Source organism: Lycorma delicatula, chromosome 1 (genome assembly GCF_047948215.1).
Source record: "Lycorma delicatula isolate Av1 chromosome 1, ASM4794821v1, whole genome shotgun sequence".
NCBI lineage: Eukaryota > Metazoa > Arthropoda > Insecta > Hemiptera > Fulgoridae > Lycorma > Lycorma delicatula.
Window position 1 is genome coordinate 89368587 of NC_134455.1, and position 14830 is coordinate 89383416.

At 32.4% G+C, this 14830-nt stretch overlaps 1 protein-coding gene across 1 annotated transcript; it reads left to right on the forward strand.

The window, feature by feature from the left end:
- Positions 1-8970: 8970 nt before the first annotated feature.
- On the forward strand, positions 8971-9603 carry LOC142317562 (zinc finger BED domain-containing protein 5-like). Its single transcript, XM_075354120.1, has one exon. The coding sequence runs from the start codon at positions 8971-8973 to the stop codon at positions 9601-9603; it is 633 nt and encodes a 210-aa protein (XP_075210235.1).
- The last annotated feature ends 5227 nt before the right edge of the window (positions 9604-14830 follow it).

Sequence of the window (14830 nt, forward strand, 5' to 3'; positions counted from 1 at the left end):
CTCTTCAACTTATCTGTGCATTGTTATTTTGATACAAATTAATTTTTTTTCAAATTTACACATAATACTAACAGCACATCTAATGATGATGCATAAAAAAACAAATTTTGACCACCCCTGAATCTATTTCGACTAGTTTTGGTGTGAAGTCTGTACGTATGTATCTTGCTTAACTTAAAAACTATTAGCTGAAGGATGTTGAAATTTGGATTTAGGATTGTTGTAAGATCTAGTTACGCACCTTCCCTTTTGACTGCAATCGACTGAACCAAAAGTGTCTAAAAAAGTTCAAAATCCAAAAAAAAGTTGGATTTTGGACTTTTTCTTAACTGCAGTAATAAGCCCTCATTGAGAGCCTTTCAACGATATATCATAAGTGATATTTATTTTCATTGGTTCCAGAGTTATAGCCAAATAAAATTTTAATTAATGAAATATTTGGATCTTACAAGGAGAAATGTCGGTTCGAATCGGACTTCATCTCCTTTTTTTAATTTAAATATATTGATTTATTAATAATTATTAACCTCTGATTGCAAAAAAATGTTTATAATAAATATTAATTGTATAAAATATATATATATATATGTATATACGAAAAAATTTAACTTAAAAATAATAAAGCACGCGGAGAAGAGCAGACAGTTGCAGATATTTGGAAAAATGCAGGAGAATCAGTTAAGAAATCTTTGCATAATTCTCTGATTAAAATTTGGAATCCGAAAAACTTCCAGAACATTGGACGACAGCTATTATACATCCTTTTCACAAAAAAGGCGACAAGACAAATCCGGACAATTATCGTGGAATTTTGTTATTGGATTGTACGTATAAAATTTTATCTAGATTATTACAATAGAATTAAGGACCAACTAGAAAGCGAGCTAGGCGATTACCAAGGTGGTTTTCGGCCTTGGCGCAGTTGTCCATATCAATTTATTACTTTGAAATTACTTATAGATATTTAAAATAGAAAGCAAAAACAGATGATTATTTCTTTTATTGATTTCAAAAAAGCGTACGATTGCATACATAGGCCTTCGATGTTAAAAATTCTGAGAAATCTCGGGTTGGATCCTAAATTGGTAAATATGATCGGTTTAACATTGACAAATACAAAATCTAAAGTGAAGTTTCGTGACGAATTTTTCGAACCTTTTTACATAAAATCCGGACTGAGACTAGGCGACGGACTTTCGCCTTTATTTAATTGTGCACTAGAATTTCTGATGCGCGAATGGTTTAAAATTAATCCAAAAAATATTCACATAGGATACAAAAGAAATAACTTAAATTTAAATTGCCTAGGATTTGCCGACGACTTAGCTTTATTAGCTAATAGTATCGCAGAAGCCAGAATACAAATAACAAGTATAGAAGAACTTGCGAATAAAATTGGATTTAAAATTTCTTACGAAAATACTAAAATGATGGCTATAGATCCTTTAGTTATTAATTCTGTGAATATTAATGGAAACAAAGTAGAACTTGTAGAAAAATTTAAATATCTTGGAGAGATCGTTACTTGTAATTGTAACGAAAAACAAAATTGGACTGAGAGACTTAATACATTATTTAGAGTGCTACAAGTAACCAAAAATACTTACAACAAAAAATCGCTCTCGATTAACACTAAAATTAGACATTACAAAAACTGTGGTTAAACCAGTAATTACTTACGCGAGCGAGACTTTATTTAGATTAAATCAGAAAAATAGGACTGAACCTTTGCTTAAAGTTGAACGCAGGATTCTTAGAACCTGCATAAACAAAAAATATAAACACGAAAATCAGTACAGATTATGAGTATGTAATTTAATGAGCATACAAAGAAGTCATGTGGTATCCACATCCGATTTTTTCCTTTTTAAAATTCACAAACTGAATTATCTGTAACTAAGTTAACTGTGTTATAGAAATAATAAAAATAAACATGCTAAAATTAATTATAAGTAATTTAAATAGACTAATAATATAAAATCTGGTAGTGGTAATTGCATTTGTCTACACAACATACCTGGCCTGTTAGCAGCAGCAAAGTGATTGGAGACCAATAAGAAATTCCTTAAGAGTGCAAATAGATAATAAAGCAAATCATATCAATCATGGATAAAACATGATTTTGGCAAATCTTATTTACATCTAATCAATATATCATTAAATAAAAATGATAATTATATTTTAAAATTAAGATTAAATCATAATTATACGAAAATATATATAAAAATTGAACAAATATAGATTAATTTATATATTTTTCCAAATGAATAGAATTTATTTCATAATAACAAAGCAAACAAAATTTAAAAAAAAATATTAATAATAGAAGACAAAAAGATGATGATGATGATAATAATAAACTTAACATAAAATTCAATAATTTAAAACAAACATGTAGAAACTAATTCCATTATTATACAGGCAAATAAATGTTCCAGTCACCACAAAAAAAGAGGAATGCAATAATAAAATGGATACATTCCGAAACAGTGATAATTATAACAAAGTTAAGTATGATTCTGCAAATAAATTCAATGAACTTAGGATGATGCTAAATAGTAAAGAATTAATTCAAGAAAATAAAGAATATATAAATAACAATCCATTTTCTGCAGCATTTTCAGATTTATAAAGATGCTTTTCCAATAAGACCTTTAGTCAATTACATAAATGCATCTTGATACAAAATTTGTAACCGTACCATTAAAAGAAAACTTATAACTAAAAAATCTGTATAATAAAAGATGGCATTTTACTTAAAGAAACTAAAAAAATAAAATGCATCAATTACTTATTAAACAAACAATTTTTCTTTTACAATTTAAATCAAAATTATTCTTCTTTTAATAATTACTACATAAAAGAAAAAAGTCTCCGTACAGGTTCTCCATTAAGTAGCATAATGGTTGAAGTATTTATTCAAAACATGGATGATATAGTAATTAACAATATAAAACATACACATAAAGTAAAATTATTTATACAATACATGGTTTATGTTTTAGTAATACACAATAAACAAATCAATCAGTTATGAATACAATATAATTCAAAAAAATTAAATGGATTGCATAAAAATGTTACATATACACTAGAAACAGAATACAATAACATCATACTTTTTCTAGATTTAAGTATAAAAAAGAATAAAAATAAACTAAAGTTAGAATCTATAGAAACCCATACTACAAACATAAATAATAAATCCATATATCTACATCACCAAAAAATTTCAACTTACAGGGTTACAATTCACAGAATTTTAAAATATTTAGACAATATAATGGGTATAATGAAAAAACCCATGATTAAAAAAAAAATCACATTTAAACAAAAAAACCCAAATGAAAAAATCACTATATTGAAACAATTACAAAATGACGCACAGTACAAGCCCATACCATGAAATAAAAAATTAAATACGTGATAAATAATTTTAAAGCTGAAACAAATAACATTCATAACAAGGCAGGTATACATAAAATAAAATGTGGTTCTGTTAACCAAGATAAATTTTACATAGGCATGACTAACAGTTCATTTAAAAAGCAATTTCAAGAACAAGTACTTTTATGCATATAAATAGGGAAAACAAAATCTAATTATGCAAATCACATACATAAAAATAAACGCTCATTTACAAAATTAGAAAATTGTTCACTGATGAAGCAGTGCGCACTACGAAAATGTTTGTGAAATTTAAAAGGGGGTAAAAACATTAAGTGTTTTTCTTTAATTAATTGTTTATATACACATATAATTGTTTAAACAGTTTTACAACTGTTTATTTTATATATATATAATTGTTTGATATAACACTAACAACTGCACATGTTCTAACATAATTATTTCTTATCTGACACAAAGATGATTTATCCAAATAAATAAAACAAACACGTGTTACATTAATTTAAGAAGGATTAAACTAAGTTCAACCTGGAAATCTTTTAACCCTTCAAGGATCTTGGGAATCAAAATCAATCACTTAATCCTCAGGAAAGCTCACAAAGTTATTGTTTTAATGCCCATTATTAGGACAAGTATTTAGAATAATAATATTATTCATTATTAGTTTCACAGCCCCAAAATTCAATTTGTTATTTATTGCACATACCTTAGCTACAGTCTTCTCACTGTTTTTTTTTAAAAGAAGCAATCTGTCTAGCCTAGCAGCAACCAAACATTTCATGCAAAAATAGTTTCATAATATAACTGAAATGAATTGTAGCAGTTTAAACAGATCTTGGAGAATCTGTATCTTGAGAAAGTATTTTTTCTATTACTTCAAGAGTACATAGTTTTGATAGGTCAGAAAAATATCATTAGCATAAACAAACTTCATTGAAAGCATCAGTGATAAGTTATATGAATAAACAAATTAAAAAGCAATGGAGAGAGAACTGAGCCCTAAGGCCTATTACATAAATTGTGCAACTGCTACAATTAAAAAAATATAAATAAAAACAAATAACTGTATATCCCAACATGTTACTCAATCTGAAAATTTTTAGGTATGTGATGCTACTAGGTACAGCTGAGCTGGTCGATCAAGCACCAGCTTGATCAACAGGCTCTTCCTACAAATACATTACATGAATAAGAAAGATCAGTGAAGATTGCTTTTGTCTTATATGAAATCCAACCTCAATGTATGTTGTGGCCCAAACTTGGTCAACACAACTTCATCCTCTTGAAATCTAATTTGTTTCAGAAATGGCGTATAGTAAATCTCAGAGAAAAATGCTGGAGAGTATGATTGTAATCCTCAATTTGTTTTTAAAAGCACAACCAGGTTGTTCTTGAAAATCTCACACAGTTTAAGTAAAGCCATACTAACAGAAAACCAACTAATTTTAGTTATTTCCAACTGAAATTTTGACAAATCAAGACCAACCCTGTACTTTGTATCAAGCATATGTTTTATGTTACTGAAAATATAACTGAATTCACCTTCACATAAAAAGCAAACAATGGTCAATATTTAAGCTATGCAAATAGAAATCTACAATTATTCTTTATATACAATTTTTTTTTAGCATAATTCTAATCACTTTTTTTTTTGTATAAAATAATTTTTTTGTTTTAACAAGGGAAGAATGTTTGAAATATGTACTCCATAAATTATATGGCACTGGAATAGGTTGAAATATAAGCAGTACTTTAAGGGATTAAGCATGATCACACACAACACTCCCAAAAAAAAATAGAATGATATATAGACATGACGTGACTAATACATAAATATTTCACAAGAAACTTCCAGGTTAGAATGGGATCAAGAAAGAAATCTAGATGTCTAGTCTCACTCGGTAATTTTGCACTAGTCTCAATCTAAACATTATGGGTACTTTTCCAGAAGATGCCCATCACAGGATTTTGTTTTTATTATTATTAAAACTATAGTTTATCTTTATTAGTTAAGCGATAGTGATATTCAGTCAGAATGAAGGAGCTGTTGACTGTTAAATACATTTATCTCTCATTATTTTATCTAAATAAGTACATCCTATTTAGGTAATCAGATATCACGATAGTTGTTCAGTTACAGTCAGTGAGGAAGTTGTTTAGTAGCGATTTCATATCTTATGATTATACTACTGTATTGCTGTTCATATATTGTGAGTTACAAAATGATAAGTATTACTTTTTGTAAGAGGGAGTTGAACACATTTCACATACAACAGCGGTGGACTGGAATAACTTTTTATGAGGTGTGTGAGGTGAAATTGCTTAGGAATCCAACAGAAATTGGTAATCCTAACATGAATGTTGAAACAGATGAATCGCTTTTTAAAAAAGTTAATATAACCGCAGGTGACAACAATTTAGTCAATGGATTTTTGGTGGCGTATGTAGTGAAACAAATAAATGCTTCCTGTGTGCCATTCCTGACACAAGTGACTTTCCTACCCATAATTGTTGAAAAAATTACGCCAGGAACAATTACCCATTCCGATCAGTGGGCTGCATATAACAGCATAAGAAATGCCAACTGCAACCACACTCTGAGTTCATGTAGATGTCGTCTTGGAGACCATAATCCTTTCCTGGAAGTTATTGCTGATTACAATTAATATGACTGTTTTAATATTTAAATTTCTTTGTATTTTGATTGTATTGGCTTTGCGAATTCATGGGCTTGATCTCCTTATAACTCTTCAATGGTTGAACACATGAAAATTTATTTTCAGTAACATGATGGTGAAACAGACGCAATAGTAACTCCTTTAGAACAGTGTTTTTAACATTAGAGTTCCATCCACACAGACATCCAACCTTCTGTTGGTTAGAAGTGACAGGGAGACTTTCAGTGAATTACTATTGATACCACAACAGAACTTCTTTAAAATATGGCTGAAATAAACTACATCAAATGCCTTGTTAAGGTCACATACTGTTATTAGCTACATAAAGTTTTGTTACAAAAGCACCAATAGTTGATTTTACAACACAGTCTAATACTTTTAAGTATAAACCAAATCAATTTGGATTTTGTCAAGGGAAATTACTAATAACCTATTGGTTATCAGACCTTGGATCACACTGTACAAACCAGGAACTAGGCTTACAAGCCAATAGAGGCCTGGATCAGTAGGAAGACCCTTCTAATAAATTGGCACTTGTGTATATTTCAAAGCATCAGGGAAAAGCTCAGAAGTGAAGCACTGATTTTTGAAAATAACAAAAGGTTATTGTTTCTGTTACACTGTTTGTTTTTTTCAGTTATGAGGAAAAATTTTACAGTGGGTGATTTTAAACATAAGAGATTAATGACTACTTTAAGTACATTATTCATTTAATTCTACAAATTTGTGTCGGCTCAATATGTTCTGCAATCAATAAAAATAATCATTATAACTTAATAATGCTAACATAATAAAATCGTTTGGATAAATAACTACTTAAATTTATAAAGGAAAGGAAGGTGGTTAATTAATCCAAGATTATTCAAAATAATGCAAACTAGACTTTGCATTCCTGCAACCTCTGTTCCCTGTGAACGAATTTTTTCAAAAGCGGGACAGTTAATAACAGAAAGACGAAACAGACTTGCAGCAAAGAATTTCGAAAATATCATATTTCTACATGTAAATATGTGAAATACTATAAAGTTAATTTGAAAGGTATTAACTAATTATTTATTTTGATTTTTTTTTTGTGTGAATAGAACCAAACATTTTTAAAAACAAAATGTTTGTGTGTGTGTGTGTGTGTGTGTGTGTGTGTGTGTGTAAGTAATTGTGCGCATATTAGTAAAAACATCAAAGTAAATATAAAATCATAACATCGATATGATAAAAAAAAACAAAGACGGAATCAATGGCTCGCTCAAAAATAAGGTCAGGTACAAGCTATATTATTTTATATTATCCATTTTGTCATCTATAACTTTAGAGAAATTAGTTTAAGATAAATTTTCTAATTATAAATACTTTTACCCACCAGGTTGGTCTAGAGGTGAACGCGTTTACGCAAATCAGCTGATTTCGAAGTCGAGAGTTCTGAGGTTCAAGTCCTAGTAAAGGCAGATACTTTTATACGGATTTGAACACTAGATCGTGGATACCGGTGATCTTTGGTGGTTGGGTTTCAATTAACCACACATATCAGAACTGAGACTGGTCATGTTCAGTCTACACTTCATTTACACGTCTTTCTCAAAGTGGGCGATAACGCCCCCTTGGTGGCATTTGAAACCTAGAGGGGGGCGTTAAGGAGCCCAGAAAAAATGGGGGCGTTGATGTGGGTTAGGGGGGCGATGTATAATTTGTAATTTCATTTACTTTATATAGTATTTTAAATTTCACTAAAATTAAAACCCACCTACTAAACAATAACGAATAATTAGTTTATATTTCTACCCTGTATGATGTTATAAAAACTTAAAATACTTAACATAGATTTCGTAGGATAGCCCACACACCGTACGCAATCAAGTTGTAACAAGTTTCTGCGGATAAAGGAACATGATCGATGATAGTTAAAAAATTAGAGCAATTTTACCTTAATTACATTGCACCAGAAATTATTTTAAACATTAGGAAAAAACTACCATGCAGAGTTTTAAAATATTATACATACGTAAACTAACATAAATTGAAGTTTTCTTTACTTTCTTTCTTGTTTTTAACATAAGTGCATATTACAATATATTCCTAGCATTTTATAAGAAATTACTGATGTAAGAATTATCATTTTTACATAAAATGGAAATACGTATATAATTATTGTTCAAAAAGTTGTGTTAGAAATTTTTTTTTACAATTAATCCATTACCGTCCAATGTCAAATAGTATAGTAAGCCTAAACAGTTTACTTATTGTAAACATCGTTTACTATTTCTATATATTATAAATATTAAATATTACAAATAATAAAAACGCTGGCTTAGGCGGCGGTTTTTATTTGAACCAGTTCTAAATTATAAACTAAAATTCTATGAAAAATTACCCATATTTATCTATAATACGAAATGATATTAATTTATTTTCCGTAGTTAAATAAGTTATTATTGTTATAGTATTATATAGTATTATTTACTAGTCGAAATATAAAATTTTAATTATCTTATAATGAGAATCTTATCTTATATAAATGAGAAAGATATACAACAAAAATAGTTTCGTTCTAATAAATTAGTACAATAATAGTACAATAAATCATCAATAGATACCAGTATATGCTGAACAATATGCTTACTTTGCCGACTAAATGCTAACCTTAAATAATGCTATTGGTGCAATCCGGTAGAAATCGGCTGGTTCATCGATACTTGCTCAGTACGATTGTGCGTCGAAAGAGATAAACGAGTTTGTGCGTGTTTGTCTTATTCCTGTCGTTACTTGCTGTATTTAAATCCTATATAAAAGCTCGTAATTTTTCTTATATTTTCATTTGTGGTTTCGCGCGCTATCTTTAAACAAGTATTTAAGTTCAACACTTTATTTACATAAATTTGAAAACAAAGCCATGTCGGAAGCAAAAAATAATAAACGGCAATACAGTGTAGAATATATTAAATATGGATTCATAGAAAATTCAACAAACCCATCTTTGCCTTTGTGCCTTCTTTGTTCAAAAACATTTTCAAACGAAGCGATGAAGCCTTCAAGACTTCAAGATCATTTGAATAAAATGCATCCGGATAAGAAGGACAAAAATGTAGCCTATTTTCAAGATCTGGAAAAGAAGCATAATGCTCAGCCAAGTGTATCGAAACTTTTTTCGATGGCTGGTAAGCAAGACGATGACGGACTTCGAGCTTCATGCAATATCTCTCTGTTAATTGCTCAAACAGGTAAACCACACACCAACGGAGAAACGTTAATTTTTCCGGCGATAAAAGAAGTTATAACTACTGTGCTCCATAAACCGGCGGCAGATATAATTCGAAAAATTCCTTTGAGCAATAGTTCTGTCCAAAGACGAATTGATGAAATGGCTGAAAAGATTGAAAAGTCATTGTGCAATCATCTGAAGACTAGTAAATTTTCAATTCAGTTGGATGAGTCCACTTTACCAACTAATGTAGCATTGCTGTTGTCTTACGTGAGATTTATTATGAAAAAATATGTCAAGAACTTTTATTTGCTAGAAATTTAGAGACAGACACGAAAGGAGAAACCGTATTTAAAACACTGGAAAAGTTTTGTGATGAAAAAGGAATTCCGTTGAAGAATATTATATCAGCTGCTACAGATGGTGCTCCAGCTATGACGGGGTGTCAAAAAGGCTTCATATCGTACTTAAAAAACAAAATTCCTGATGTCCTTGCTGTACATTGCGTTATACATCGACAGCATTTAGTTGCTAGAAATTTATGTGAACGACTATTTCAATCATTGCAACATGTCATCAGAGCAGTCAATAAAATCCGAAACAACTCTTTAAATGACAGATTATTTAATCAGCTTTGTGTTGATAATGATGAAGATTTCAACAGATTAATCTTTCACACAGAAGTGCGTTGGCTATCAAAAGGAAATTGTCTGACTCGTTTTTACAATCTGTTTGACTCTGTCATAGAGTTCTTGGAAAACAGACACAGAATTGCGCGAAAACCTCATCACATCAAAGAATGATATCGCATACCTGACAGACCTTTATACATTGCTTAATGATACGAATCTCCAACTTCAAGGCGATGACTTGAACTTAATAAAAACAAAAAATGTCGTCGCTGCTTTCGTAGCCAAGCTGCTCTTACACAAGAAGAATATCGGCAGACGTGAGTTCCATAATTTTCCCAATTTATCAGTATCCTGCAACAACGACGACTTGCTCGTCTACTGCCAACATTTGGAAAATCTTCACAGTGATTTCATTGAAAGATTCCAGGACATTTTGAAATTGGAAATACCAGACTGGGTGTTAGATCCTTTTTCAAATGTCAACATAGCAATATCACCCCAGTTGGAAGAAGAACTTATAGAACTGACAACGAACGAGGAAATAAAAATCAAATACAAAAATGGCTACCAACAATTTTGGCTACAAAAGTCAATTCCGCAGTTGTACCCTGGATTGTGGTCTATCGTTGAACGATTTTTGATAGCATTCCCATCGTCATATTTGTGTGAACGTGGATTTAGCGCTGTGACAACGCTGCTTACTAAAAAGAGAAATCATTTGCAAGTTACCAAACGCGGCGACTTACGACTGTTTTTGAGTAAAATCGAACCTGATATCAACAAACTTATTAAATATCATCAAATTCATCCATCTCATTAGATTAGTATAAAAACGAAAACTGATTACATATTTATATTGTTTCTTTTAATTTGATTAAAATATATTATTAATATTATAAAGTTGGGTTTTATTTGTTCTCACTGGTAAAAATTTCTAGTTTAGAAGGTAAGTTTAAACATCAGAACCGACTAATACAACTAAATTAATTAAAATAATGAAATTGTGGTTTTTAAGTTTTAGGGGTGTATAAAAAATGGGGGACGCTGAAAAATAATTGATTTTCAAAGAGGGCGGTAAAAGAAATAAGTTTGATAATCACTGATTTACACTCATACATATCACCTTTATTCACCTTCTGAAGTAATTCCTGACGGTGCTCCCGAAGGTTAACAAGAAAAAAATATATAAATACTTTTAATGAATTGAAAAAAATATATATTTGTGTCTCATTTTGCTGTAGTAGATGATAAACTAAAAATGTTTTATGAGGCTAACAGATAAAATTTAATTGTTTAAGATTAACTCAGTTAAATAGCACAGTTAATGAAAATATTTTATCATCAGAAGCTCAACCTTCTGCTCCACTCGAGGAAATATGATAAACGGAGTGAGACAAGACTTGGATCTTTGTCTACTGAATAATGGATCACACACATTGATGTCTTTATCATGTGATACTGTATCTAATATCGATCTCCATATGCTCACCGAATTTACTCCCTCATCTTAATTGGTCTTTTTCTTTCTTTTTCCTGTTTAGCCTCCGGTAACTAGCGTTTAGATAATTCTTCAGAGGATGAATGAGGATGGTATGAGTGTAAATGAAGTGTAGTCTTGTACATTCTCAGTTCGATCATTCCTGAGATGTGTGGTTAATTGAAACCCAACCACCAAAGAACACCGGTATCCACGATCTAGTATTCAAATCCGTGTAAAATAACTGGCTTTACTAGGACTTGAAAGCTGTAACTCTCGACTTCCAAATCAGCTGATTTGGGAAGACGCGTTAACCACTAGACCAACCCGGTGGGTTTTCTTAATTGATCTGTTTTTGATGATTTTCACGGCAGTGATCACAGACCAATTCTTATTGGTTTCGGTGTAGACCGCGAGGTTAAAAGAAGGTCACGAAGATGGATTGTAAAAAGGCGGGTTGGAATGGATACCATAAAGCCTTCCAATCACAGTATGACGATGGTGCGAACATCCTTGACCAATGTTCCTCTTTTACGTCCATGATACTTGAGAATGCCAACAGATATATCCCACAAACATCGGGTAATCCTAGACGTCCCTCCGTTCCATGGTGGAATGATGATTGCAAATATGCTATTAGGAATCGAAGGCAGGCACTACGCACATTTAATCCTACAACTAAATATCTAAATTTATACCGCAGAGCTAGAGCGGTATGCTGTCGAGTATTCTTGAACGCTAAGAGGAGTTAATGGACGAAATATGTGAGCACTATCTTACGCACTATCCCACTATTTTTTTCTCCCAAAGGAGAAAAAATAGATTTTTCTCCTTTGATGGAGAAAAAGCCGTGCGATTTTCGGATCACCGAAACAATCTATTTTCGGTATTAAGTCCTTTCTTCATCTTCGGCTGTGGCAAATATTTTAGGAAAATCTCTCCGCTCGGTGTCTCTCACTTCATCATATAATAACGATTTTCAAAGGTACAAGATACAGATAGAAGTATTATCGTTAAACGTTGGTGATTCGGTTGGTGAATTAAACACACCATTCATATTTAAGGAATTATTACACGCACTTGACACTTCCCCTGGACCGGACAACATACGCCTTGCCATACTTTCACACCTTCCTAATTCGGTACTACAACATCTTTTAAATATTTACAATGGTTTATTCTCGGAACAAGTCTTCCCACCCGGCTGGTCAGAAGCCATTTATTATATCAGTACTAAAACCTGGTAAAGACAAAACCAACCCCTCAAGTTACCGCCCTATATCTTTAACAAGCGTTTTGTGTAAAATAATGGAGAGAATGTTAAACCGCAGGCTTATACGGTACTTGGAGAGACATGGCTTTCTATCTCCAGAACAGTGTGGTTTCCGACAAGGACAATCTTCCATTAACCATTTAGTGTCAATGGAAACAGCCTTACAAAACGCTTTCCCAAACCGCCAGCACCTCGTCGCAATCTTCTTTGATATAAAAAAGGCGTACGAAATGGCCTGGCGACGTGGTATTCTTAACACCCTCAAAGAATGGGGAATCAAGGACAATATGCTTGCCTTTATCCGAGGATTCTTAAATCACCGAACGTTTCGTGTTCTTATAGACGATTTGCGCACAGGTAGTGTCATCTTGGAGAATGGAGTGCCTCAAGGTAGTGTATTATGTGCCACCTTATTTTCTGTAGCCATAAACAGTATTACCAATTGTGTGCAGGCTCCTGTCTCATGTTCTCTATTTGTTGACGATTTTGCTATTTACATTGCGAGCTGTTCAACACCCACAGCAGAGAGACTACTACAGAACACTATATCTCACCTTGAAGCTTGGTCCAGGATTACTGGTTTCACATTTTCATCCGACAAAACGAAATGTGTAGTCTTTTCTCGGCTACGAAACCCTTTTATTCCGCAAGTTGTTCTGAACGGAGAGCTTATTGCTATATCTCCTTACGTCAGGTTTTTAGGTCTATTTTTGATAGCCGTCTTACTTGGGTCAAACATATAAAAGAATTAAAAAACAAAATGTTCCAAACTTTTAGATATGATGCGAGCCCTTAGTAACACCAGTTGGGGAGCCGATCGGTCATGTATGATATGTTTTTACTATTCCTTTGTTCGTTCCCGTTTTGATTATAGTTGTGTCGCTTACTCTTCAGCTCGTCAAACCGTGCTTAAAATGCTGGATAGTGTACATCATGCTTTCCTTCGCTTTGCCACAGGCGCGTTTAGGTCAAGTCCTGTCGCAAGCTTACTTGTAGACTGTGGTGAACCATCACTTTGGGATAGATGAGACCAGCTTTTATTATCTTATTTTGCTCGTCTCAAAGGACAGCTAAATCACCCGGGTTTTGACTCAGTCTTTAGAAATCCTAATTTAGGAACGTATGAGGACCATTCACTTTGTACTGCACCTGTAGGTGTCCGTACCCGATGTCTGCTGGAGCATATAAATGTTGACACACCGTCATTCTTTCCAACGTATCCTTGCTCATATCCTTCGTGGGGAATAAACCTTATAAATTTTACTTTTGACCTTACGACACACAATAAACAATCAACACTACCTACTGTCTTCCAGCAAATGTTTCAGTGTTCTCTCCAAGATGAACCCAGACGCGGTGGTATACACTGATGGATCGAAACAAAACGATACCGTTGGTTGTGCATTTGTTGTCAATGAAAGAATTTATATATTTGGTCTACCCGGTATTACGAGTGTGTTTACCGCTGAACTATACGCTATAAACAAGACTTTAAATATCATTAACCCTAAATATAGAAAAATCCTTATTTGCAGTGACTCGTGTAGTGCTTTCCAAGCCTTAAAAAACTTTTATTGCATACATCCTATCATTGCAATTTACAATGCAATCGCTGAGTTGAATAATCGCAACACAGAAGTAAGTTTTTGCTGGGTCTCTAGCCATGTAGGGATTCCAAGTAATGAACATGCAGATTCCGCTGCCAAAGACGCATGCAATCAACCTCCCTTCACCACCCGAGTTGCTACTTCTGATTTTACTAATCATGTAAAACAATCTCTACGATCAAAGTGGCAAGGTGATTGGATGGCTACTGTAGATAATAAACTCCAGCAGATTAAAGATTCTGTGTTGCCATGGGACTCCTCATGTAGAAAAACTCGGCGTGAGGAAGTAGTCCTCTGTCGATTGCGGATAGGACATACGAGTACCTGATGACAGGAGGACACGCACCCCTATGCGCACGATGCAACTGCCGCATGACTGTGCGCCACATACTCGTGGACTGCAAATGTTATGCGTCGTAAATTTAAATTACCCAGAAACATCCGTGGTGTCTTGTGCAATGATAATGAAGTTTTAAACCGGATGTTTCTGTTTTTGCGTAGTGTAGGGTTAACACAAAAAATTTAATATAAAAATTTAATTTCTATTGTTCTGTGTTTTGTT

Excerpts from the sequence above, each read along its gene's own strand:
- LOC142317562 (XM_075354120.1), top strand. The coding sequence starts at position 8,971 with ATGTCGGAAGCAAAAAATAATAAACGGCAATACAGTGTAGAATATATT.